Source organism: Leguminivora glycinivorella, chromosome Z (genome assembly GCF_023078275.1).
Source record: "Leguminivora glycinivorella isolate SPB_JAAS2020 chromosome Z, LegGlyc_1.1, whole genome shotgun sequence".
Lineage (NCBI taxonomy): Eukaryota > Metazoa > Arthropoda > Insecta > Lepidoptera > Tortricidae > Leguminivora > Leguminivora glycinivorella.
Genome location: NC_062998.1, coordinates 34,058,822 through 34,086,567, shown reverse-complemented (window position 1 = coordinate 34,086,567; position 27,746 = coordinate 34,058,822). Strand labels below are relative to the sequence as shown.

Below are 27,746 nucleotides of genomic sequence, written 5' to 3'. Positions count from 1 at the left end.
TAAATTGGATCAGTATTTTGACCTAGTGATCGTTTAGTGTCTATGTAGAACCCAATGTTGTAGCCGCAAATAGTAACCAGTCCTTTTCGCATATTATGAAACAGTAATGCCCTATTACTCCTAATAACCCTAAAAAGTATAGATGGATTAAGTCCACAACAAAAATCAGAGAGAATAATAAGTTGTAATTAAAAGATGGAGTTTAATCAAATATAATCAGATTGTTAAATAGTTAAATAGAACATAAATAAATGAGCATAATTATGTCAAAATTAAAATAACTAATGTTTGTCAGTAAATAATCTAAAATGTCACCATTATAATATAGAAAGTCAATAGTAAATATATTATATTTTTAAAATATTTTATTTTTGGGGTTATAGATGTCGCTCCGCCTCCGCGACAGTCCATGGCCATCATCCAGTTACGGGTCAGACCCCTGCCCCAGTTCTGAAGGAACTATTTTGTGGTCCTGAAGGGACATCTTTTCATAATGACAGGACTACTTTCATTTGCCCGAGCCATTATGTTGTGACACTTTCATCACCACAGAGAGGATTTTCAAAGGGACAATTTAAAATATCAAATACTGGTAGTAGAGCAGTGTATCTGACCACTCCAATTCTCCAGAATTCTGTAATTTTGTACATCATTGTTTTTTGTAGGTATTTATCAAAATAATATTATCCAAACTGTTAATGTAGTCATTTTGTATCACCTTTCGGACCAAAATAAACCACGATCTTGCAACTTTCTGCTTCGATCCAGTCTAGACAAATCATTTATGATAGGTATTTGGAATAATATGACTTTATATTTGAAAGCCATTATGTAAAAATCACAGGTTCATAGATAACAGAATAGACAGACAAACTGCTGAGGGACAAGCTAATTAAAAATAATCATTTTTATTTTAAAACAAAATGAATTTACAATCGTACATTATATTGTGAGCTATTTATTTTTATTATTCCCACAATATATTTATTTACTACCAGTAGGTATACAAGGGACCAAAAATATATATAAAGTCATAAATGTATATGTCGAGTTTGTCATTTTGTCATAAATAAACATAGTTAATATAAATTCCTATAAGCCCTACTAATCCCAATTCAATAATTGAACATTATTAACTGTAAGCCTTCCTGAGCCTACCGTAGGACTCATACAATCCGTGAAGAATGTCCTATAATATTTATTTATTTATTTATTTTTAATTTATAAAATCACCCACAGTTAAAGTCTAACATATTAAGTAGCCAAAACCCGTGTTAAAAATATATAGTTTAACCTTTTAGAAAATGAATTAAGACTTGAAAAGGAGAAAACAATTTTAATACTAATAATAATAAACTATACCAAACAAAATCCTAGCCCTAACAGCTAAACTAACCATCTACTCTACCGACATATTAGCAAACTAGCGATCCGGATCGCACATTTAATTTACTCGCGTGATTTTCCGAAAGTGCAATGGAAAATCTCTAGCTAAAGCTAACTAAGACGGGCGAAGAATAACCCTTTGACCTGACACCCTATTTCTTCACGTGGGCTGGTTCTCACACTAGGGATTGGGACAGCAAGAAGTCAGCCAGACGGGTAATGTTAAATAGGAAAGTTGGACAAGAACCTGGCAAATTTAAGAAGTTTAGATAACAACTCAAATCGTCCAGATTCCAGGAGCAAAATCCTGTCTTAATAAACGCAGGAAACTGCCAAGAGCTCACTTGGACTCTACTAAAATAACCCAAGAAATGTCCCTTGGTTGACTAGGGCTGTAGTTGAACACCGTTAGGTTACCCGCCCTATCCCTCCAAAAGACAGCAAAATATCAGACCAGTTCATCCTACTAAAATAATCTACCCCAATAATTATTTACAAAAGTTATTAATTAACTAACAGAACTAAGTAATATATGAAATCCTTCAACAAAGATTATTCTAGCGTAAAATAACACTAAAGCAATCCAAGCTAAAACATTTCACACATTAAAACACAATTAACTCTTTAACTAATAAGAAACACTCACAAATCTAACCAAACTTTAAAACTTTAGCAATACTATTGTTCTACAACTCTAAACTCTACTAGTACACTTTATAATACTAGCAGTGATCGAGCTCCAAAACAATAACAATTAAGACACTTAAATTTACACCAATTAAACACTGAAATATACGCTTATTAACAAAATACTCTATATTATCCTCCAACCCAAACCATACCAGTATCATGAAATACTAGCAAAATCAAGGCTAGGACATAATATAGGTAATCTAGATTTACCCAAATAAACCTAAATAGAACCAGTCTGACGGTCGAGCGGAAGGCTCTCTAATCCCCGAATGCCAATGAATGAATCTCATGCAATGCCTTGCATCCCATTTCAAACATCCCTTCCAAGACTCTGAAATCCCCACTAGCTCCCACTTCCTCACTCCTGATTGGTATTTCTTAATCAACGCTGAAATTCATAATTTCATACAATATTTAAATAAAACATGTTTTATTTCCTGATCAGAATAAGGTCCAATTTGATCTACTCATAGGGCGTGGCCGAACTAAGTTTTTTTCCACATGTTTGGACACAGGATTGGCTCACTAGACTTTTTTCCATTTGCACATGCTTTAAAAATTGTCTCATTCAACGCTCTTTGTAATATGGTTCAATATGGCTTAAATTTGTTTTTATTGGCTAGTATCATTTAATTGTACAGTTTGAAATTTGACACATCTTCTTGTTGATTTGAATTTGACCAGGCAGCATTTCTTAAAACCCTACTGCAAAACCTTTATGACTTTGAAACAAGACTCAAATTGGGCTACAAATAAGCATCTAAATATTTTGGTTCACTATAAATCTCCAAGCTCTCCATCTCGTATTTCTAAAATACGATCTACTTGAGACAAACAAAATTTTAATTATCGTGAGACCGAAACAGGAATTTAATCAACTAAACAAAAAATATAATTATTATGCTTGCATATGATGAAACATGGAAGCAAGTTTCTGACATGTTACATTCCACCGGGAAGCTCAACCCGAACATCACATGTGTGTCCATAAACAGGAAATTAATGAGCTAGACATCTATCATCGAATTCTAAGGTACCCAAACTATATTCCTCAAGTGAATAACTCATATGACAGTTTTTATTCTCTTTTGTATGTTAAAATTTTTGAGGTAGTGCAATATAATGTAAATAAAGCCGTACGGGAAATAAGTACATGTTTAATTCCAAAGTTTGCTGTTAATTCTCATATAGGTACATGGTGACTATAATATGGAAAACATTATTCTAATGTTAAGTTTTGCAATATTGCACATCATATTATTACAGTACTGCAGTTAGTGCTCTGATCTGATTAATTTTTCTATTTACTCTTAGCTAAAGCAAAAACACTACATATGACTAATTTAGAGATAAATTACGGATGATTTCAGGTTCAACAACTACATGGTAGCCATGGTTAACAAGAGTTTACTACCGCTACAGATACATGTGCCTTTTGTTGGGGACTTCCACTATTTGTCCAAAGGCCTAAAGTGGAATTTGGAATTTCTGTTATTCTGTAAGTACTACTTGGTACTACTGTAGGGATATTATAATAAATATCATAAACAGTTGCCATCAAATATGCATATCAGATGATCCAAAGTTATCACAAATATTAGATCAAGTCTCTATTGTCAAGATGTTAAAGTGTGTGTTCTGATTTGTGAGAGCTTTAGCAAGCTCAGATATATTTGATGGCAAATATACCCATTTTCAATACTTAATTGAAAATAAAACAGTAGAAATCGTATTATTTACACAAGTTGTGTTATAAACAGCTAGTCCTTGGAGTCCCTGGGAGAACTGTTGGCAGCTGCGAGAGTGCTACAAAGACCATTCCAAACGGATGATATTGGCCCGTCAGCTGGAGAGGCAGATTTTGTTTCTGGCACTGATCAATCTACTACTGACGCCGCTTATTCAGGCTTGGCAGATTCTATATTTCTTCTTTAACTATGCAGAGGTATGTGAATTATTTTTCCTAGTTTTGGTTTCTCACAGTAATCCTTATAAACACTTATTGAGCATTCAAATAGTGAGATCTTGGAACAAACTCCCAGAAGGCGTGGTCTCAGCACAAAATGTGAATCAGTTTAAAAATAGACTAGACATGCACATCACATCTACAACTCGGCTATGATTACTGTCATAATGATCACTGGAGACAGGCTATATCAGTTTTTAACTGCCTGCCTGCTTATGAAATAATAATAATAATAATAGTTCTAAAATCCAGGTTATACTCAATCAACTGAAAAAAAAAACCTTTTAGGTGCATAGCACATACATCAGATTCAATGTGAGAATCGGATCCAAATTGTAATCAAGCCCAGTGCCAGCTTGATGACTATAAATTACACTCCAAATACTCTACTCTGAATAGCAAACTTTACTATAGTCAAACAAATATAAACCTTTGTACAATTATTTAATTACATATTGAAACAGCAGTGCGAATGCTTGCGAGAAGCTGCGACAATTTGATGTTAGTCGGTACATCACAAAGTTATTAGATACTGGCGTTATTCTTAACATCAATAAGTTTATCAAACCAAATTAGACCACTCTATAACTCTTAATAAAAATGGTCAAAATTAGAATAAGGTTGGTGTTTCATGAATATGCCCCTATATTACAATTTACTTTTGGTGTGTTACAATATATTTGGCGCTTTGTCTGTAGTATGTGCATTTGATACTGACTACTCTTCGTTCACAGTTAATAAAGCGGTCACCAGGCTCTCTAGGGCTGCGCACGTGGTCGCTGTACGCGCGAGTTACCCTGCGGCACTTCAACGAGCTGGAGCACGAGCTGCGCGACCGGCTCAACCGCGCGCACAAGCCCGCCACCAAGTACCTGGCCAGCTTCTCCTCGCCAATCACCACGGTTATCGCCAAGTAAGCCCGCTGTTTATAGTGCAGTCAACCAATTGGAACCCTAGGCCACTCTACAACCATGTCCAAATCACAAGCAGTAAAAGATTTCTTACAATATGATTTATAACGTCACTATGACATAGTCCTACAGTGGCCTAGGGTTCCAATTGGTTGACTGTACGTGTGTGATAGTGGCCGCTGTACTCGGCGTAAGCTGCGGCACTATGGCCGCTTCTGATTATACTACGAAAGTAAAAGTGGAGGCACATGACGCGGGTATACCTGGGGCCCATTTCTCGAAGCTACAAGTTACAATTTACATGGACCCCTGGGGCCCGTTTCTCGAAAGGTACAAGCCTTGTATTACAAGTGTGTTTCCATGACAACCCATATGATTTGACAGTTCGTGCACTTGTAATACAAGGCTTGTACCTTTCGAGAAACGGGCCCCTGGTCAGATTCTTTACACCCATCACCGCTGTTATTGGCGTTATTGCCAAGTAAACACGCTGTTTATATGTAAGTAATGGAACAGAAAACCGAAGTTAAATCTAATACATGATGGTGTTTATTGGTGTATGTACATTTACCTACTAAATCAATCGTAGTTATACATGTAAGAACTATTAAGGAAATAGTGCACTTATACTTTATACTATGTCATAATGATTCAATTTTACCTCATTGCGTGTCTATTGCGAAAGAAATAGGTTTAATGTATTAAATGCACCTTGATTTTGACCTTAATCTATGAATATGATGTCCGTAAGGTACTTATGTGGGATATTAGCAGTGATCGGGGATTCGGATGCCACACGGGGTGAATGACCTCAATCATTATGCTAGTATGGATATGCCGCGGTATTCCGGGCTTTATGTGGTTAGATAAAGGACAGTTTTTTTATAATAATATTACCATTATATTACACATTGATAGTCAATCTTGCTATTACGGGTCAATGTTTTAAATGCGACATCAAATAATCACTCTGATCCCACAGTCAAACTTTGTAAACCGTTTTGTAGGGCACTTGTAACTGTTATAAATGTACCTTTTTCTGATACCAATAATAAATAAAAATATTAATCATCAATGTTATTACTGCTGAATTAATTTTTCTTAATTAGTGCAGTACAGGCCTCACTTACAATAAAATATGTGATTTATAACTATAAAATCACTTTATTTGCAATACCGTAACCAACACTTGCTTTTCAACATCGTTAATTTTATAAATATAATACTTGCACGGGAATAGCGTTTATTTTTTGATCAGTTTAATTTACAGCTTACTTGTAATCTCATTGTTCATCAGCTACGGTAGTTGCTTACGATCAGGCGATCCGTCTAATTATTGTCTACTATGACGTCTATGACAAAAAAAAATTATCACGGGCCAGACGGCGTATCCATATTACTGTTTCTACTTGACATCCTGCAGTGTGGCATCCAAATCCCCGATCACTGGATATTAGTTGTTAGTTACTCGCTTTATTAGTTGCATTTATGATTTTGATCATTCGAGCTTCTAAATTTTAGATGAATGCAACAGGATATTGACATTGGTATTGTTTAAGTATAAGTTTGATGGTATACGAAAATATCACACATCGAGAATTTACTGGTGAAACCGGTAAATCGAGATAATTTATTCTTGAAATAACAACATTGTGGAAATTGCACATAGTTCGAATTTCAAAAACCAGTTTGCTCAACTTATCGGGTTTCACCAGTAAACCCTCGCTATTTTGCATAATTTTCTGTCCCACGGTAAGCTACATTTGTCCAAGTTAGAAAAGGAGGCTAATAATAAACGGTTGTGTGGCAGGAACGTGATGTTCTTCTCGGCGAGCGTGCTGGGCGTGCTGGTGATGCTGTCGGTGTACGACGAGGACGTGCTGACCGTGGAGCACGTGCTCACCATCATCACCATCCTGGGCTGCGTGCTGGCCGGCGCCAGGTAACAGACACACACACATAAAAAAAAAACATTTATTTCAAAATAATATATACAATAACATAAGTTGCAAACATATCCCTTTTCATTTAAAAAGTTTTTCCGTTTTTTTGATGATCTATCTAAATGATTACAACTTTATTTCTTTGATTAGATGATTAAGGCTAAGTATTTTTTTAGTTAGAATTCTCTCCAGCAAACTTTAGGTACCTACTTATCATCTGAAAATCGTTTTAAAATGCTCTCAAGCACTTGCTAACATCAGTATAATTTAAGAGCACGAGCGCATTTTATAGACAACAATTAACATACTTACATACATAGCGTGCGACTTTCAATACGGATGTCGCGGGCTCGTACCCTGGCCCGTACCAGTGAGTTTTTCAGAACTTATGTGCGAAATGTCATTTCATACTTGCCAGTCGATTTTAGGTGAAGGAAAACATCGTGAGGAAACCGGACTAATCCCAATAAGGCCTTAGTTACCCGTCGGGTTGGAAGGTCATATGGCAGTCGCTTTGTAAAAACTAGTGCCAAAGCAAACCCCAGGCTCCCATGAGCCGTGGCAAGTGCCGGGATAACGCAAGGAGGATGATTGATGAAGTATCGTCGTAAACGTCATAAATATAATGTTCAGGGCATTGATCGGAGAGGAGGAGCGTCTGTCCGGCGGCTGCGCGGGCCCGGCGCGCGGCGAGGAGCTGTTCGTGCAGGTGCTGGGGCACGTGCACTACCTGCCCGCGGCGTGGCGCGGCCGCGCGCACACCAAGGACGTCGCCGCGCACTTCCAGCAGCTGTTCCAGTTCCGCGCGGTGAGACACACACTGCTAAACATACGTTAGGACACGCGCGAAATCCCATGCGATTTTAATTGCATTGCGGATTGTTAGTGCGTGTTCACATTATTCGAACCGATATCGGATGTCGGAAAGATTTCAAAGGCAAAAATCTAAGATGGCGGCTTAAATGTATTGGGGTCGGTCCTACATCCGATATCGGATCGGATAATGTGAAAACGCATTTAATGTTCCGTCAGTTCAGTCGGCCCATCCAATGCCGCAATGTAATGAAACTCGCATGCGATACCGTACCGTTTTAATCAGCATTAACCCATTGTATGCTCAATTGCTCAGGCACGGATCCGTGCGTAAAATTAGGTCATCTTTTTGCCATTTTTCTGAAACGATTTTTTTGCTTTACATGGCATAGCCGAGGTTGAAACTCACGATTTTTTGACCCATAACGTGAGTTATAATTCAACACATTTGCTGCTACGCGAAATTTCGTTTATGAAAAAAATCGTATCAGCACAACTTGCTCTAACAGTGAATGTGGTCCCAAATTGAGCCCGACATAGTTAATGAATGTCATAAAGTTTATAATTAATGTTTGTTACGCAGGTGTACATCCTGTTCGAGGTGCTGAGCCCTCTGCTGAGCCCGCTCGTGCTGTACCGGCTGCGCTCGCGCGCGCTCGACATCGTGGACTTCTACCGCAACTTCACCGTCAGCGTACTGGGCATCGGCGACGTGTGCTCCTTCGCGCAGGTACGTGTGTATTAATATTAATGTAGGTGTGTCTGTAGTTACGCAGGAGTACACTGGTCGAGGTGTACACTGTACACGAGGTCGGCTGCGGTCGCACGCGCTAACTTATAGAATATCACCCCGAGCAATCTAATTGAAGGTTAGAACTGGAACTAAACTTGACTTCTTCTTTTCAAATTAATCATGAATACTCGACTAATGATTATCACCTTTTTCTGTACAGTTGGACATTCGGCGTCACGGACATCCAGATTGGCAGGCCCCGGGTAAACACGCTGAAAAAGCAAAAGGTAAAATGTCACCACATTGCTACTTTTAATTTGTATTGAAAAGTAAGATTTGTCTGATATTTATTCAATAGGATCCGTTTTGATTTAGATTCCTAGAACATTTGTGAACTAAGTAACCTAACAATGAATCGTGTTCCAGGAAACACGCAGTACAACCAAGGCGAGGGCGGCAAGACGGAGCTGTCGCTGGTGGCGTTCTCGTGCCGGCACCCCGGCTGGCAGCCCGCCGAGCCCGCGCAGCGCCAGTTCCTGCGCTCGCTGCGCCAGAGCATGCACCACGCCGTGCCGGCCAACAACACGCTGGTGAGTGCACTTGTGACTGTAGACTGTACACCGGCATGTACATACACCCCGGCTGGCAGCCCGCCGAGCCCGCGCAGCGCCAGTTCCTGCGCTCGCTGCGCCAGAGCATGCACCACGCCGTGCCGGCCAACAACACGCTGGTGAGTGCACTTGTGACTGTAGACTGTACACCGGCATGTACATACACCCCGGCTGGCAGCCCGCCGAGCCCGCGCAGCGCCAGTTCCTGCGCTCGCTGCGCCAGAGCATGCACCACGCCGTGCCGGCCAACAACACGCTGGTGAGTGCACTTGTGACTGTAGACTGTACACCGGCATGTACATACACCCCGGCTGGCAGCCCGCCGAGCCCGCGCAGCGCCAGTTCCTGCGCTCGCTGCGCCAGAGCATGCACCACGCCGTGCCGGCCAACAACACGCTGGTGAGTGCACTTGTGACTGTAGACTGTACACCGGCATGTACATACACCCCGGCTGGCAGCCCGCCGAGCCCGCGCAGCGCCAGTTCCTGCGCTCGCTGCGCCAGAGCATGCACCACGCCGTGCCGGCCAACAACACGCTGGTGAGTGCACTTGTGACTGTAGACTGTACACCGGCATGTACATACACCCCGGCTGGCAGCCCGCCGAGCCCGCGCAGCGCCAGTTCCTGCGCTCGCTGCGCCAGAGCATGCACCACGCCGTGCCGGCCAACAACACGCTGGTGAGTGCACTTGTGACTGTAGACTGTACACCGGCATGTACATACACCCCGGCTGGCAGCCCGCCGAGCCCGCGCAGCGCCAGTTCCTGCGCTCGCTGCGCCAGAGCATGCACCACGCCGTGCCGGCCAACAACACGCTGGTGAGTGCACTTGTGACTGTAGACTGTACACCGGCATGTACATACACCCCGGCTGGCAGCCCGCCGAGCCCGCGCAGCGCCAGTTCCTGCGCTCGCTGCGCCAGAGCATGCACCACGCCGTGCCGGCCAACAACACGCTGGTGAGTGCACTTGTGACTGTAGACTGTACACCGGCATGTACATACACCCCGGCTGGCAGCCCGCCGAGCCCGCGCAGCGCCAGTTCCTGCGCTCGCTGCGCCAGAGCATGCACCACGCCGTGCCGGCCAACAACACGCTGGTGAGTGCACTTGTGACTGTAGACTGTACACCGGCATGTACATACACCCCGGCTGGCAGCCCGCCGAGCCCGCGCAGCGCTAGTTCCTGCGCTCGCTGCGCCAGAGCATGCACCACGCCGTGCCGGCCAACAACGCGCTGGTGAGTGCACTTGTCACTGTACACTATACACCCCGACCACACCTCGGACAATGGCGATCAAATATATGAAGGAGGCTCGTTCCTACGCACACAGTCTAAGCTCGTGTAGTTAAACGCGTATCATGCTTGATGAGTGAGATATGACAGGTCGACTGGTCGGCGAGCGGCACTTTCAGCGGGGAGCGGGCGTGGCCATACTGTACGATAGTACTATTTATTATACTGTGACCCGGCTGCAGCCCGCCGAGCCCGCGCAGCGCCAGTAAACAATTCGGCACCCACCTTATATTCGAGACGTGACCCCAAGTGACTATTATTTGTTATAAAAGCTTAAGGTAGACTGAAGCAGAAAAAAAAATCTTCGGTTGACGAAATAACCTGTTTAGGCTGATGTTGAGGACAACATTTTTATTAGGTGATAGAGAAGCTTTGAAAGAGATTTGAAAAGTGCGTTGTAACAGAGGAAGACTATTTCAAAAAATAAAAATAAAATTGTAAAGATATGTAAGCCCTTTCTTTGTTAGGCCGGAAACATTTGGACCGCACCTCGTACATGTCGTATTAGTTGACTGTCCAATTTTCGTCAGAAAAGTTACAGATGTAGTGCGAAAAGGGTTTCCTTCGTATTTTTCCGGAAACATTCGTATTTGTCATGCTAGTTCAGTCAGTATCAGTACATGTTGTACTGAGACTGACTGAAATAGCATGACGCGTTCGTACGTTTCCGTAACAATACATCTGTACTTAGAGACACGCGCGACCCCACGCGACCTACAGATAAAGAGTCGATATTCATTTTATAATTTACATCATTTGATCGCCCTCATGAACCAGACTTTATGAACTCATTGTTGATTGCGCATTTTATTATTTTATCACTTCACGTGATGGTCATGTGCAAGTTAATTCCTGATAACGGATTATAGATGGATTGATTACGTTATGTCAATTAATTATTAAAATAAGGTACAGCGGGGAAAATCTCGACTGGGGGGCAAATGTAACTAGTCCATTTTTTCCATGTTTTACAATGTTTGCATTAATAAATAGAGTGTCCACCGGTTATATATGGTAGGCGTGTTCAGTGGATACACGTAGAACTCAACATCATAGTGTAAAAATGGAAAAAATGGATCAGTTACAATTACCCCTCAGTTGAGATTTGCCCCGCTGTACCTTAGTGCATTCTGTAGAATCTCTATTGATGTTTTTTTGCGGTGTTTTCTCCCGGAAAACAAGACGGAGGGAGGTTATATTGATTTATTGTACAATACAATGCAAATGCAATATTATTTATTGCTCACCAATTTGGCACAAGAAATGATTGTCTTTTGTAGTAGGTATTTAACATAAGAAACCAATATTAATTATTGCTTCTATAATTTTTATACATTATGGTATTAAAAGTGTATGACGTCTACCTATTTTCGATTAAAAATGTGTGTATTTTTTTTTGGCCCCCGAAAACGCTGTCAGCGATATAGTGACGTCATAGAATAAGAACCTAACTTCATGTCGAATCAATCACTGACATAGTCATATCAGAAAATATTGTTTTCTATTCGAATTACGTCATACACAGATAATGTACAGCACGGGAAGCATGGTCGCGCGATAGACTATAAAATAGCAGGCCGTCCCTATCGCACTATTTGTAAGTGCGATAGGGACGGCCTGATATTTTTATCGTCTATCGCGCGACCATGCTTCCCGTGCAGATTAACAGGGCTGATGTTGTTTTTAACTGATTACGTAAAATAATACGTAAAAAAATTGCTGTTTTTAAGTCATAATAAAATATGGTAATATTTTTTTCGGTTAATTGGACAGTAATTAATAATTTAAGCCAGACTTTAACAAAGGGTCATGTAGCCTATTAAAAGGCCACGACATCAGAATTAAGCACATTACTTTAAGGCGGTCTTATCGCTAAAGAGCGATCTCTTTCACACAACCTTTGGGTAGTGGTAGTAATTTTTTTATACCACGTCGGTGGCAAACGGGCATATTCTAATAAATATTTACCTTCTGTTTAGTACACAGCAAATACTGTAACATTTGGTCCTCTAATGCCTACTTCTTTATCTTAGATCTAGCTTCAAACTAAGTAGGTTTATGTTAGGCAATGATGTACATACTTATACTTAGACTAAGATATTCGTACTTGGGTAAATGATATTAATCCCCGTGTGGTGTCGGACTAAGAATTTCACTACCCCCTTTACTCCCATGGGTGTCGTAGAAGTCAACTGTGACATATGGGTTCTAAGATTATATTTGCTTAGACCATTATTGCTAAGAGTGTCAATGACTTTTTTATTTTGTATATTTTAGAACAAGACGATGCTGGGGTCGTATATCCAGCAGAGTATATTTGGCACCAACACTCCCTTGCCTGCAGTGCTCTCTTTCTACCAACAGCGGCAGCCGTACAGATTACCTGTAAGTATCACATTTAGTATCTTATTATAGGAAGCTGGTATTAATTTATAATGCCTTTTAACTTCATTGTAGAACAATTATAACAAGTAAGAACAATTATATGTATACCTACATCAGTAGAATTATTTTGAAGACTGTGCATAACACATTCTTATTTATTTATAACGGCGCAACACGCTTGGTGTTTGCCACAAACACCGAACTCAAATACGCCCTACCGAAGTGCTTGTTTGTCGAACGCTCCTTTGAGAAAGACGATTCCTATTCCGATCTGATCCGACTGTCAAACGTCAAGCAGAACAGGCAAACACCTCTCCGCACTTTTGTGGTCACTATTTGCCAATGATTTTGTAGATGTACAATCATGGAGTTATTCATAAACGCTTTATAAACCTAGAAAGCTAATAATCGTTTTTCGAATTAATTACAGTGTCTGTCGCGTTGACTTAATGTATTTGTGAGAAAAGAACAAAACACTTTTTAACTAATCAGCTCAGCAAGTTTTTTTATGAATAAAGGGCTCCAATGGGACGGCTGGTCACGTCATGGACTAGTGTAGTTACCAATTAAATAGGATGCCACAAATAGAGCGTGGACGCGGCAGGCCCAGAAGGAGATGGAGGGACGACCTAGACACTTTCCTCATAACTGGCCGGAAAAGGCATTAAACCGGGTGTCATGGAGGTTATTATTATTATTGTTTGTTATTGTGGGCCTTTGTGCGTCACGTCGACCAGAAGTGATCTATTTTGACGGCCCTTTGTGGTTAAATATCCTTACTTATGCCCGTTGAATCCAGGAAATTCCAGATTCTTTGGGCTGCAAGGTCTTGTACCTCATAGGGTTGCAGTACATGCCGCCCTAAGTAGGTACTTCTCTTAGTCAGTCATGGAGGTTAAGGGGAGAGGCCTAGTAAAAAAAATGGCGCTGAATATAATGGATGTATTTATTGTTAAAGGACATGGACGAGACGAGCGACGAGGACGAGGAGGGCCCGGCGTCGGCGGTGAGCAGCCGCGTGTCGCGCTCGTTCGGGCTCGCGGGCGCCAGCAGCGGGCTCGGCGCCAGCGCGCTGGGCCTCGCGCCCACCGAGGCGCCCGCTGACGAGACAAGAGACATGTCCGTCAGCACGCTGCACCTCTACGACTTGCATATCTCGCACGTACGTACAAAAATACAACGCTTTTCAAGGGTCATGAAACTCGACGAGCGACGAGAAGTGGGGCATTCCACGAGAATGTACTTTACAAAATACAATTCTTTTAATACTTCTGAAAACGCTAAGAAAGAGATTTTGTGTCAAACAGTCTTTCATGACTTGTTCAACAAATTGGCAGTATTTTCTTGAGCTTTACTGATTTGATTGAAGTAGCTGCCATAAAAGGCAAATATATTTCGTAAAGGATTTTCTCGTTGAATGTCGTGGCTTCGGCGCCAGCGCGCTGGGCCTGCTAAAGGCGCCCGATAATGAAACTCGAGACATGTCCATCACCACGCAACACATGTATGACTTGCACATCTCGCACGTAAGTACAATAATAAAACACTTGTCACAGGACGTGGATGAGACTAGTGGACGAGTGGTTTATGAATGACATATGCCTACCCCTTTATGGGATACAAGCGTGATTGTATGTAGGTATATGTATGCATATGGCAAACTAGTATAAGATTTGCCTGATGTCAATATTTAGCGACACGCCAGTTTCCAGTACTTATAGGAGTAATCTTTATTATACTCTAGGACAGCAATCTTGTGAAAAAAGTAGCATATAAAATAATAACATTATTAATTTGAATTTCGTGCGGGAATTTCGATGCTTTTCAGTACATGCATAGTTAAAGAGTGTAAGCTCTGGAGCAGTGTGTTAAAAGTAAAGGATGTTCCAGGCGTCGCCGTCGGTGGCCGCGTGCTGCGTGAACAACTGCTCGGGCCGGCAGGAGCGCTGGGAGCAGGGCGAGCACACGCCGCTGCTGCACCACCCATAACGCCCGGCGCCGCCCCGCCCCGCCCCGGTCTGGGTGTAGACCGCCCGGCGCCCGGACCGGCGCTCACAGCCGCCTGTTTCACCAACTTGTCAATTGACGCTTAACCCTTAAATGCATGACCTTGACAAAGAGATATTCAAATTTGAATTTTGACGTGCTGTCAACAGAGTCAAAAATATATCATGCATGTATATAGATCACTATGGCTTTAAGGGTTCAGGGCCTACTGCGAATAACGAACCTTGCAATTCGCTGGCATCATCCGGAAACGAGAAAAAATCTCGTAATATGCAGTTTTTCGGTATTCGCGGTAGACCCTCTCACACTGAGTCGTTCCTATACGTTCATTAGTTGGTACACAGATTAAGTATAAGGAACGCAAGTGTTCCTTATACTTAATCTGCAATAAAAATTATCGCGCTTGCACTATAAGGTCCTTTTGAGCTTTGGCTATGCACCAGCAACAAACTATGGTCAAGGACAAGCGCCAATTGTCAGCGTGGTGAAACAGGTACTTATAGTGAATGAGTAATAATGAAACTTGAAATCATACTTCATTGACGCGTTGACGATTGTTTCATCATTAATCATCACCAATAAAAATGATGTTGTGCCGTCAGTGAACACCCGTCCGTGATCCTCAGGTGTGAACTTCGTCATAATTATTCAGGACTTTAGAAACTGTGTAAATATATACATTTAACTAGGTATAACAATTGTGTAAAAATCGAAACATACCTTGCGGTTTAGATGCAAGCAAATAATTTTAGTAACGTTGTACGTTACATAAGTAATGTGAGTCGGCTGGCTAATACTGCGCTGTTTTTGATTAGTGAACTTGTGAAACTGCCCCACGACGTGGCAATTTCCGTTTTTGTAATGTTTCCTCAGCATGTCTCTTTCACCAAACCTCAGTTTTCCTCGCGAAGTTTATACAATACGAATCACCCGTATAATTAAGTAATGTTTCAGACCGAGAAATTTCCCAAATAATCTTTTGTTTTACTAATATGGTTTTAAATATTAGAAAGTTATTATGGTACACGATAGTACACATATAAAAATATTTTATTTTGTGATGATTCTATGTAATGACTGACCTAACATTTTTAACATGAATACCAGGAAACCTTATAATTTTATGTCAATTATTTTATTTACTTGATTTTATTATGGCTATTGTATTAAGACACGCATATCCGCCAATCTTACAATTTAAATATTTATATTCATGAAATATAAATAAAGTAATTTAATTATATGTTTAACGGATCCCATTTTATATTTCTATTCAGTTCAACTATGATGATAGTCTGTTCATAGGTAAAGGTTATAATCGCGAGCTGTATTTTGGCTTCACTTTTTAAGATAATAGCTTCATGGGACTACATTTTGAGGCTTATTGTTCTTGTAATGATATTATATAAGAAATCAGGACTATCACGAATAGTTCCGTTCATAATCATATGTTTAGGTAATAAAACAGTAACCAAACTAAAGTATGTACCTACATAACACTTTTTATGATTTAAAATGCTATAATATATTCATCTTTGACATTGAGTAAACATTAATGAAATTTTCGATGTAGAGCTAAAATAATTAAGGTTATATGTATACACGGTGTATCACGACATACCCGAAAACTGTGATGTCATGCACTAAAAGAAGAAAAAACATAAGCTCAGATAAATATCGTAAGATTTTCCTTTATTTTTAAATGTGTTTGCATAGAAAAAACCTAATTTTATTAGTAAACTTGTCAGTTATAATAATTTTTAACTTTTATTTCATAAAACCTAGATTTTGCAAATTAAAGAATTAAATCAATGTGAAAAAACTTTTTTGACGTCTCGTAATGAGGATATTTATTAAGTGCCATAGAATTCGATTATGTAATATATTTATATATCTTTTTTATAAAAATATGTTTTTCCAAATTGGCAAAGACAGTTTTAGACTGTAGTATTTAATTTAACGTGGACTACATTCCGGGTTCTTTGTGAAACACCGTGTATATTGGTTACCTTTTTAATACTGACATGTGATAACAACATTATTTTTTACACAGACCTAGACGCTTTGTACGGGTAAATATACATTCAAATTATATTTACAAAATAATATACATTATAATTTATTTTTTCGCAAGGAAAGTCCTCAACTCACGAGATACATATTACCTACTTATATTTTTATTAATAATTGTTTAGTGAAGTGACGCTTTATTAAGTTGTGTGTGTGTAGTCAGAGTCCAGCAAACACTAGGTTTTCCATAGTCTACACAATCTCTGACTGTCTGAAGGTTACGGACTCTACACTAAATTTTATAAAAAAAAAAAATCTAAAATTATTAGCAAATTTAATGAAATTTATTTAAATTTACGACATATTTTTTTAACTACGGGACGTGTATAATTTCATGTGAAATTTTGACCAATGAATTTCATTATCTGAATTTATTTTTTGAATGAGCTTTACAAAATATTGATTTGTTTGACCATAGCATCATAAACTTACATGGATTCATAAAAAAATCAAATGTAAAAAATATACTTTTAGTAATGAATCATTTTGTGCGGGCAGATATAATTTGGTAATAAATGAGAGACATTAACCCTTTAACCGCGGTAGTCTGATATAAAAGACAAACAATATCAAGCTCATTTCGCCGAAGTCTGTCAAAGTCTAATTAGACAAATCTTCGTATAACTTCGTATATATACCTTCATCGGCGACACGAGCACGGCTCGGCGAAAAATTCAAAGCGGTCAAATCGTTAATACGATTCAGGGTCGTTCAGCCCATAATAACAATTCAGAGGAAATCTAGGGGAGTGCTAGGAAAGGTTACGTCAGTATCTTATTTATTAAACGATTTGAACAGGATTTCCTTCGTATTTTTTCGCAAACGTTCGTATTTGTCATGCTAGTTCATGTCAATCTCGATACGTCTTGTACTGAGATTGACTGAAATAGCATGACACGTTCGTACGTTTCTGTAACAATACGAAGGCAATTCTTTTCGCACTACATCTGTAAAATAAAATAAAATAAACATTAGCCCGTGAAATCTGTGAAATTGACCCAAAGTTGACAGAGTAAAATTTGTTCGACTAGTTACCCCATGTACACTTGGCTACTATACATATTATTTATTCGGTCATGACAACGTAGATAACGCTAGCAATTATTACAAGTATAAACTGTATACAATTGGCAAAGGGTAAAGCCCTGACGTTACGAGCGATAGTCAGATAAATAATTTAAAATTTCGCGATACGTTGTGAGTTACGGCATACTTATAAGTATTTGCAGACTTCATATATTTGCAGACTAATAGTGTCTATCTGCGGTATTCTATTAAAACTCCCGTGTAATATTTCAGCGAACGCTCTATCGGTGATAAATGTTTTTAGTCCACTGATCCTTCATTTGTCCTATAAAAAACATAGAAGAAATGAAGGATCGGTGGAATTTTTTAATTTTACCACCCAGCCGATATTAATTCGGTACTTGAGTATATGCCAAGTTATTGTGTACATACATCTATCTCATATTTGCGATTGTTAGCAATGTATGATAATAAGATGGTTGCTGCAATGCAATTTTATTTAAAGGAATTGATATGCATCTCTCTGCCATCTCCATTTATCACGTTGTGTAAATCAACCAAGATTAGAATACTCAATTCATTAATTTTAATAATAAATAAATTAATCATCAATTTTGTACATAGAGTTAAGTACACGATCAGCGTCGCGAATATTTCACATGTACCTACTACAGAGAACTGCAACAAACATTACTGGACCTTATCACATTTACGTTTAGGAACTTCATGATGGCAATATGTAAGCTGAAAGCTCGGTTGTTTTATGCGGTATGTACACAGCGTAAAACAATATACCCACGGATATTTTTTAATTATAGGATTTAAAATAGGTTTGTCCCGTTTGTGGTAAACGCATTGCGATTGACGCTGATTGACGTGTTTATCGCATAAAACAACCACGTCCTTTGGTGATAAAATGTGGGGAATTTTATAATTTTGCATGTTTACACGTACCATTTTATAGCAAGACGTAGGTAGCAGTGCAATAATTAATCTAAGAAATCAATGTTATACAATGATTTAGTGTTTGTGCAGTATCAATGATTCGATCTTCCTAAACAGCGGCATGTCATGGCCGCCCTCAAGAGCGATTGTTATCTCTGACATTCTCATTGTTTGGTGATCATTGGTGATTCATGCCGTGCGCTCTTTCGCCGAACTTATGGAAGTGCTGCGGTACCGCAGTAAGACCTGCGCTTTGATTTTCGAAACACATTTAACTGTATAGTTTTCACCAAAAACGGTGTGTTCCCACTTGTCCCCGCCAAATGTGCCCAATTTGGGTGTGTGGCGGGCTATAAATGATTCACGGCGAGTTTCGTGTAGAACTAGAAAGGGAACAAATGAGAATACATATATACCTACCCAAAAAATATTCATTGAAAGGTTACCTTGTGATTTTTACGAAAGATAATTATGATTTCATAATTACGAGAAAGTTGACATTGACTTTATGCCCCTTGTGCAGCGTATGACTTAGAACAGTGTTAGAGGGAAAGATCAGAATATAACTTTATTTTTTAAATCAGGAGTTGAAACATAACTTATAGTTATAGTTAGGCTCGCCACAGACAATCTTAAAATTCATAATCTGAAAAAAAAAAAGATTTGTATACAATCTGTCAGATCAATCTGAAAATTCTGTCAGATTGATCTATGAATCAAGTGATAATTGATATTGCCAAGCGAAATAATACAGTTTCAAATTCTCTACTCGAAATTAGGAACACAATGTGCTCTTGGTGACTTTGCACAGTGTACTATATTTCTTGCTTGTCCTCACGGTCAGGGCCTATGTTTATGTTGATACCCGTAAACCTGACATGTGTTCAGTCGAATGTGTTAAATTATTTATCTGTATGTGAATTAGGTTAGACTCTTGTCAAATTTACTGTACATATTTTAGATAATAACATTTCTAGTATCGCTATCGGATACATTTTGTGATCTTAGGATATAGGTTTGCGTCAATAATATGTGCTAATCTACAATATGTAGGTACTTGATCAATTTCCATAGATGTATCCTTTTTTTAATTTGTGTTGGACATCTATACGTATTGTCGACAAAAGTAAAAAACACAAGACAAGACAGTTATGTTTGAAGCTATTCTAAATAATAAAAATGAAATCTGTGTACCTACAGTTATATTACATTGTACTACATACAAGGGGTCTTCTTGAAATATGTAGCTGTATGTATTTTCATTTTATTTCTTATTTAATTGTAAACATCAACTTTTCACTAGTCATATTAAATTTGTTTTAATTAATAATGCAAATCGTTCTTACATCATATACGAAGTGTCAAAATAATGTAAATTTGCGAATACTAGCGCTGTTCATGATGGGAGGAATTATATATTTTTAACTAACTGACAAAATGAAATACTTGTCTTGTGTCACAGAGAGATCATTTTCATTGTGGGATTGTGATCGTAGTCGTCGAATATTTTTTTATTGCTAATCAATCTTCTAGGGAGAATATTTTTTAAACAAACGAATCGCGTTTTACAGTGTTTTAAGTGTCATAATAATTATTATACAAGTAGCAAACGTAATCATGCACCATTCATCTGTAGGTATCTTCGTAAATAAGACATTAAACTTTACCTACTTCGCGTTGACAATGGGCAGTAACCGCCTTAATCTACCTATTGTAAACTAAATACTAAAGAAATAACATAAATATTTTTTAACAACTTTCGCTTTCATATTTTTTTATTCAAACATCTAACGGTAAAGTATTACGATTAGGTACTATGCGAATGACCATAGCGAAGCCATATAGTTCAGAGGCGAATTTAGGGTCACTGTACCTTACGTAGCATTGCGGCACCAAATCAGATGCTCGAGACATATGGTTCATACAGACGTTATAATTTGCAATGCTTACAATGTTCGTGCTCTTCAAATTATTTTGCTGAGGTTTATATCGCAATTGTGACCTAGGCTTTATTGTCCTTTCGTGAATAAAAAAAAAAAGAAAAGAGAGAGAAACATCTAATCTAAGATGTTTCATTGTTGTCTATATAACATTTATAACCCATATTACATGTCGTACATTGGAGGTGTAAATAACATGTTATAGTTGAATAGAATCACATATTATGTTCCATGTCTCGCAAATTCAGTCGGTATCCACTGCTGCACTCCGCCCACTCGCTACTGGTTGTTTTGAATTGTATATATTTAGTTCAATTTATTATTTTAGTGATTTATTTTAATAAGATTAATAATATTGTGATATAATTATTTTTAGAAGTCTTCATCTTGTCATTTTAATTAAACTACTGTAGGGAGGAATATACAGGGTAGCTCATTCAAATCGGTCAGTATGGGAAAGTCTAAAACTATAAGACATACGAAGATCTATTCTTAGGAACCATGTCATTGATTTTAATAAAAAGAAAACCTGCACTCATTCATTTGAAAAAAAAAACTGGACCCAGCTGGGGAATCGAATCCGGTTGTTTTGAAAAAAAAAATGTTAAAATTAAAATAATGCATTTTATTCATTTTATACATCATGTTACATAGAGACATTTACTGCTTAAGGTAGGTCTTAACAATCGATATTTGAATAGAAAAAATGTAGTTTAATTTTTTTTCCGAAACAACTGGGTTCAATTCCCCAGCTGGGTACTACAGTTTTTTTAAAATGTGTTAATGCAGTTTTTATTTTTATTAAAATCGATGACATGGCTCCTAGGAACAGATCTTCGTATGTCTTATAGTTTCAGTCTTTCCCATACTAACCGATTTGAATGAGCCACCCTGTATAGAAAACTTTTACTAATCGTCTCAATTTTCACTAAAAGACGAGACCATTTTATTTTCAAAGCCACACTCGTGGCATTGTCATTTACTGAATCTGCTTATGTAGTCATGTTCGGCATGTCGTACCCATAATTGTCTTTAAAGCGCGCGGTTGTTTGTGGCGATGCGTCGCGTTCGCCGCACACCGTTCTAATCGGATATGTAATCTAATGACCATACATTGCTTTACGCTGTAGGTATGCACCGCAGTTAGCGCATTTCATTTATCCCATTAAACAAATATGTACTGTAATCTTATGTCTGCCAAAAATCGAACTTCGAACAAATTATACCCATGTTCCCGTTATCCCGTAGTTGCCCTGTCTCCAGCATATATCCGCTGTCATATTGCACCCGTGATAATCTGTCCGTCGTTTAGTGTGCTTTCTCGTATCTCATCTTCGACAATTTATCGTCGCGCACAAATTGGTTATTCGATGGGAACTCTCTATAACCACGAACACCTAAGTGCAGTTTTTATTCTTATAGGGAATGATCCCGGTAACTTTTGTACTTCGGTGTTGGTGGTAGCCCCTCAGAGTTATTTTTCACTAGATACTTTGAGTACTATCCAGATTGTAATTTAAATCAAATATGTGGTTTCCCGTCTTTAAGTCCACAACCTATGAATTTACTATTGTATCAGCTAATGGTTCTTTATTTTACCTACATTACCTACCAATTATTTTAAGTGCTGCGCACAAAACACTCGACTGGAAAGTGGTACCTTCCTTGATAAATTTATTTCACATCTTTGGTTAATAATTGAATAATAATTACTTTTCATAAGCTTGTCCTATGTTCATTAATTCATCATGAATCGAATTGTAATTGTGATTGTCCTAATCTAAATTGTGACTAAGTTGACTACTCTTAAATTGTTTATGATACTTACCTACGATATCTTTGCTACGATGAATATTACATGCATTGTAAATAAAATGTTTTTAAAGAATTATGGTCTTTTTATAAGTTACAATCCTTGAAATTTCACTTATCATTAAAATCATCATAACATTATGTTTAGTGTACATACTTAACGTTAATAATATTATAAACATAACCCAATAAAATTAACTTAGGGTCAAGGAATGAATAAATAGTGGGATAGTATATAGCTTAAGCGATTTTGAGAAAATAATTTGAGCCCCTAGGGTCGATTTTTGAATCTCGCATACACGGGATTTTGTCACTAAAATACCGGTTGAAAACGGTGACTTGCTTATTATTTTCAATGACAATTTTCTGAATTCGAACGCTTGAGACTAAAAAATCGGACCGCCTGTCCGGGAGATTTATCTACCAAGCCATCTGTTGTCTCCTTTGCCCTAAGGGCCACTTGCACCAACGAAAATGGAGGGTTAACCCACCATTTTATATGGAAATTGACAGATGACAGCCGACTAACCCTGGGTTAGGTGGTTGGCGCAGTGTGATACTTCGTTACCTAAAATTTATCTTTTCGATTGGCATTATCGATATATGATTCTCGCATTCTTCCATGATGCCAATTGTTCACCGTGAGTAGATTTTTCGTTTGCAAGTGTTTCGTTTACACATTTTACATACCTAAATCCTTTTGTACATACATAGATGTTTTTATTTTACTTAATATATCATAAATACGATAAAGTGTTTACATGCATAGATTAGATTTGATTTGATTTTAAAGGTTCAGGTATCTAGGTTCAGGTTTAGGTATCTATTACTGAGTTGAGTAATTTTAATATCAGATTGTGTGTACTTCATTTTCAAGTGGTTAAGCAGTTGTTCTTTAGAATTAGTTATCAAAACCACTAATTGCATTAATTTGCATCACATTCAATCTAAACTTATTTATCCTATATTTGAGTGACTTTGTTAGTCGATGTTTGTGGCTTCGCATACCTGATGGAACCTGAAACTCATTCAAGTGCAGCGTTCCTTCTAGTGGACAAATTCACAAATACTCGCCACTCGGTAAAACTGTAGTAACTTAGTCCGAGCTAGCCTTTATGCGTGAAAGCGCTTATTGCGTCAAAAGAGTTTAGAACTCCTGTAATAGGATCTTATACATTTCACGACTCAGGAGTCTCTTTCTGTAAAGACTATTGCTATACCTTAAAGATAAGATATCGCTTCGTATAGAGGTTGTGACTCTTGATGACATTTGGTTTTGTTGTATGTAATTTTGCACAATATTTCAATTGCCACTTACGCTTGGCCTCAGTTCTACACGTTCAACACGTTATGCGCTCAGGCAAGCAAGCATGGTCTCGATAAATGATCAGGCCGTCGATATCGCACTATTTGTTCGTTCGATAAGGACGGCCTGATGTTTTATCATTTATCGCGCGACCATGCTTGCCTGCCGGTATTAAAATAACATAACAAAATGAGTGTGACACCTAAATGGCGCAACAATTAAAGTCCTTGAGTGTAGAGGATCAGTTTCAGTGGGACCCTGGAACACGTAAGTTGCCCTAAGAAATATCCTTTAGACTTTCCTACAAGTTTAATAAGAAGACTACCGTGAGACACTGACATATTAAACATGTAATATCGGGTAACTCACGTATGTCGAGCGATCTTCGACAATTTTACGTGAGTTACCCGATTTTACATGTTTAATATTTCCTACAAGTTGTTCACATTAATACGTTTTTTTTTTTTTTCAGGCACCACAGGAAGAACATTTATGAGACATATTTTCGGTAAATTGAGTTGCAGAAGTATAATTATGGATATGCACGTTTCACGGCGACAACTCGAGTATGAAACCTGCCTTCATCGTACGAAACCGAATCTAAACGGAGGCCTTGGTGAGTAATCCATACTTATACTCATTAATATTATAAATGGGAAACTGTGTGTCTTGTGTCTATTTGTTTGTCCGTCTTTCACGGCAAAGCGGTGCGACGAATTGACGTGATTTTTTAAGTGAAGTACTACTATCTTGTTCAAGTGAAGATAGTAGCTAAGGGATGGGGAGTAACATAGGCTACTTTTTGTCTCTTTCTAACCCCCTCTTCCCTAAAATGGGGGTGGAAGGTTGTATGAAGCATTCCGCTATTTTCGAATTTAACGCAAGCGAAGCCGCAGGCAAAAGCTAGTACTTAATAAATATTTATTTAAATGGATACATCGATTAATGCTATGCCAATATCAATAGACTCGTAGCTAGTTAATAATAATAAAGTTCGCCGGTTGACTGCAGCGGCCAGGCATAACTCGAAATTGATCATGTTTTAATTGTTTTAGAATAGATTTTGGTTTCGGAAACAAAGTAATTGTATTTCATAATAAATCCATCAACTGGTGTGATTCGTTTGATAACTAGAAATAATTAAGGATGTGGTAAAATGATTGTGCAAATTCACAGAATCTATAGATATCTAGATACTTATAATAATGTCATTTTTGTTGTGGTTCTACTTCCCGTTGTCCTTGTGTCGCGCATGAATTACGAAAAAATCCAAAACTATTCGCCCAATTTAAGAAAACGGAACGACAAGGGCATAAATTGGTAGGTATCAGGTATAATAACTTACGATTAAATAGAGTGAAATGCAATAAGCCAATAACGTCAAAATTTTACAATATTACATTTTTCTTTAGCATTATATTAGATGCCTTTCAATAGTCACTGAACATCAAAATTTTTGCTTTAACCTATTATTTAGGTTTATGTGTAGGCACGTAATTCGTTGCTCTGCTCGACCAAGACGGTCGGCTTTTTACAATTTTTGCAGTAATTTTAAGAATAAAATATTTTCCAAATTGTGTAATGAGTAATATGCAAAATTCTTCAGGTGAAACATTTATTTGTAATGCATACTTTACAATTGCAGTGTACCAATAGCACAGGTCAAAATAGTTTAGTAATGCGTTAGGGGTGACAAAGTTCAGTGTGCGTAGCCGAATGCACAAACACTCACGATAATATCTCTTTCGTAGCTATCTATCTCTATCGCACTTGCGTATTGGCGCGTCAGCAGACTACATTTCTGCGGCGTTTCGGTGGCGTTTCGCGTCGCAGTAATGCCATTCGACTACGGGGCGGGGCGCGGGCGCATTTCCTCGTTGCCCAACCGGGGCTCCGCGACAAGATGCATCCATTGACAAGCCCGGGACGGTATGCGGCACATGGCACATCTGTCAAATTTCGCTACTACACAAAATTAGTTGCGTCACATGTTAGTTATACGAGTATGACGACTTGATTCGATCAATAAAATTGTTGATTTGATGCCATGCAACAATTGAATTAATTGAAAAAATTATTATCCACTCAATTGCTATACATTTTTCAATGAGGTGACAGCTCGTAACTTGAGTTACCAAAAACAACTGAGTATAATCTTAAGTATTACTATTTTTGTGGATTGCTAATAATGTCAACTTACAGAGACAAAAAAATTTTCAAAATCACATAGAAATTTGATACTATTGTTTTGTTTGTGTGATTGTAAAGTTATATAAGGTACAGCGGGGCAAATCTCGACTGGGGGACAATTGTAACTAATCCATTTTTTCCATTATTACACTATGATGTTGAGTTCTACAAGTATCCTCTGAACACGCCTACCATATATAACCAGGGGCGGCTCACTCCGCGTTTCTTTCATACATTCCGGCAGCCGCGAGTTCGCGGCCCATAAAGTTTGACGACCTTATCGCTGCGCAATAGAACTCAATGTCGTATGCAGCCCGTTGATAGGTTGTTGACAGTGAGCCTTCTGTACTTGTACTTTTATATATTCTGTGATATAACCGGTGGACACTCTATTTAATAATGCAAACATTGTAAAACATGGAAAAAATGGACCAGTTACATTTGCTTCCCAGTCGAGATTTGCCCCGCTGTACCTTACCCTTTTATTTATTTGAAATCATTATCTAGAAACAACACTATTAAAGCAAAATTTGCAAATAATTCGTGAGGCCTACAGGTTGTTGCGATTACGCCGCCGCTGACCTAGTCATTTATTGTTATATTACATAATTAAAAAGTTTAATCAGAGACTTGCGAGTAAGTTTAAGAAAAACAATCGAACACGAGCTACGAAACTGCTAGAGATTCCATGACTGAATAAAATCTCTAGTTGCATAAAATGGTATCAGTTGGATTAGCAATTTTCGACTGAGGATGTGGACCTGTTTCTAATGTTTCTATTGATTTCCGTTAATTGGAAGTAGGTTAAATACAATTAATTTCTCTAACTAATGCCTTAGCTTATTGTTATCAAGATATGCAAAAAATAACTTTAATGAATGAACGAAGTTAATCCAAAATCCTTATTACTTCCTAATGGCATTTATTTCGACATTTGCCGTCAGATACTTGACATTAAATTTTGTGTTAGTCCGTTTTCACATTATCCGATCCGATATCGGATGTCGGAAGGATTTCAATAGAATAAATGCAAGATGGCGCCTGTAATGTATGGGATATTGGGCCGACATCCGATATCGGATCGGATAATCTGAAAACGCACTTATTCTTAAGGTTCTCTCACGCTAGTATTTATTCATTTAAGTAGAGGTATTATGTAATGAAAACTGTTTTTTTTTTCGATGCAAAAAGCCATAGGTATACCAGTTAACAGGATTTTAGGCCCATTAGCCTAATAGATATCCTGCCTAATTTAACGGAAATTATAAAAGCACGGTAAAGCATGGACAGTTTAAGATGCAATTTTACCTATTTTTGATATTTCACTAATACGTGTAAAAATTCTACCGCTAAGCGTGTTAAAACTTGAATGTCTTATCCTTCTTTTACATTTCAAGCGTATTGCAGAATAGATACTCCTATTGGTTTCTTCATAGTTAACAAATTAAAACTAGGTGTTTTTTCTCCAATCATGGACGGCAGTTCTCTAGTAATGGATCCCCCATTATGGACAGTGAAATAAGTTTAACATTTTGCTTTTAAAGCCAACTGATACTCAATGAGTCAATTTTATACACCCCAAATAAAATGAGTTTGGGTTATTTTAACATAGGATTGTTTCTTGTAAATTTTGATCTGATGATTTTTATCTGGCCGCCAAATCCTTCCGAAATAACCGAATTAAATGCAACTTCAAAATTGAGCAGCTTGACT

The 27,746-nt window shown here is 38.2% G+C and overlaps 1 protein-coding gene across 2 annotated transcripts; it reads left to right on the top strand.

The window, feature by feature from the left end:
• Window positions 1–3,037: 3,037 nt before the first annotated feature.
• LOC125240754 (autophagy-related protein 9A-like) lies at window positions 3,038–20,437 on the top strand. 2 transcript variants are annotated; one of them, XM_048148809.1, is made up of 12 exons: window positions 3,038–3,112; window positions 3,450–3,577; window positions 3,840–4,024; window positions 4,780–4,958; window positions 6,767–6,898; window positions 7,533–7,707; window positions 8,296–8,442; window positions 8,666–8,732; window positions 8,872–9,035; window positions 12,630–12,737; window positions 13,696–13,899; window positions 14,628–20,437. In XM_048148809.1, exons 1-12 carry the CDS (start codon window positions 3,057–3,059, stop codon window positions 14,724–14,726), a joined length of 1,644 nt encoding a protein of 547 aa, XP_048004766.1. In that variant the 5' UTR covers window positions 3,038–3,056; the 3' UTR covers window positions 14,727–20,437. The 2 variants fall into 2 exon arrangements, with proteins under 2 accessions (XP_048004766.1, XP_048004767.1); XM_048148810.1 differs by lacking the exons at window positions 12,630–12,737; window positions 13,696–13,899; window positions 14,628–20,437 and adding an exon at window positions 9,119–9,432 and having other exon boundaries at window positions 8,872–8,978.
• Window positions 20,438–27,746: the final 7,309 nt, after the last annotated feature.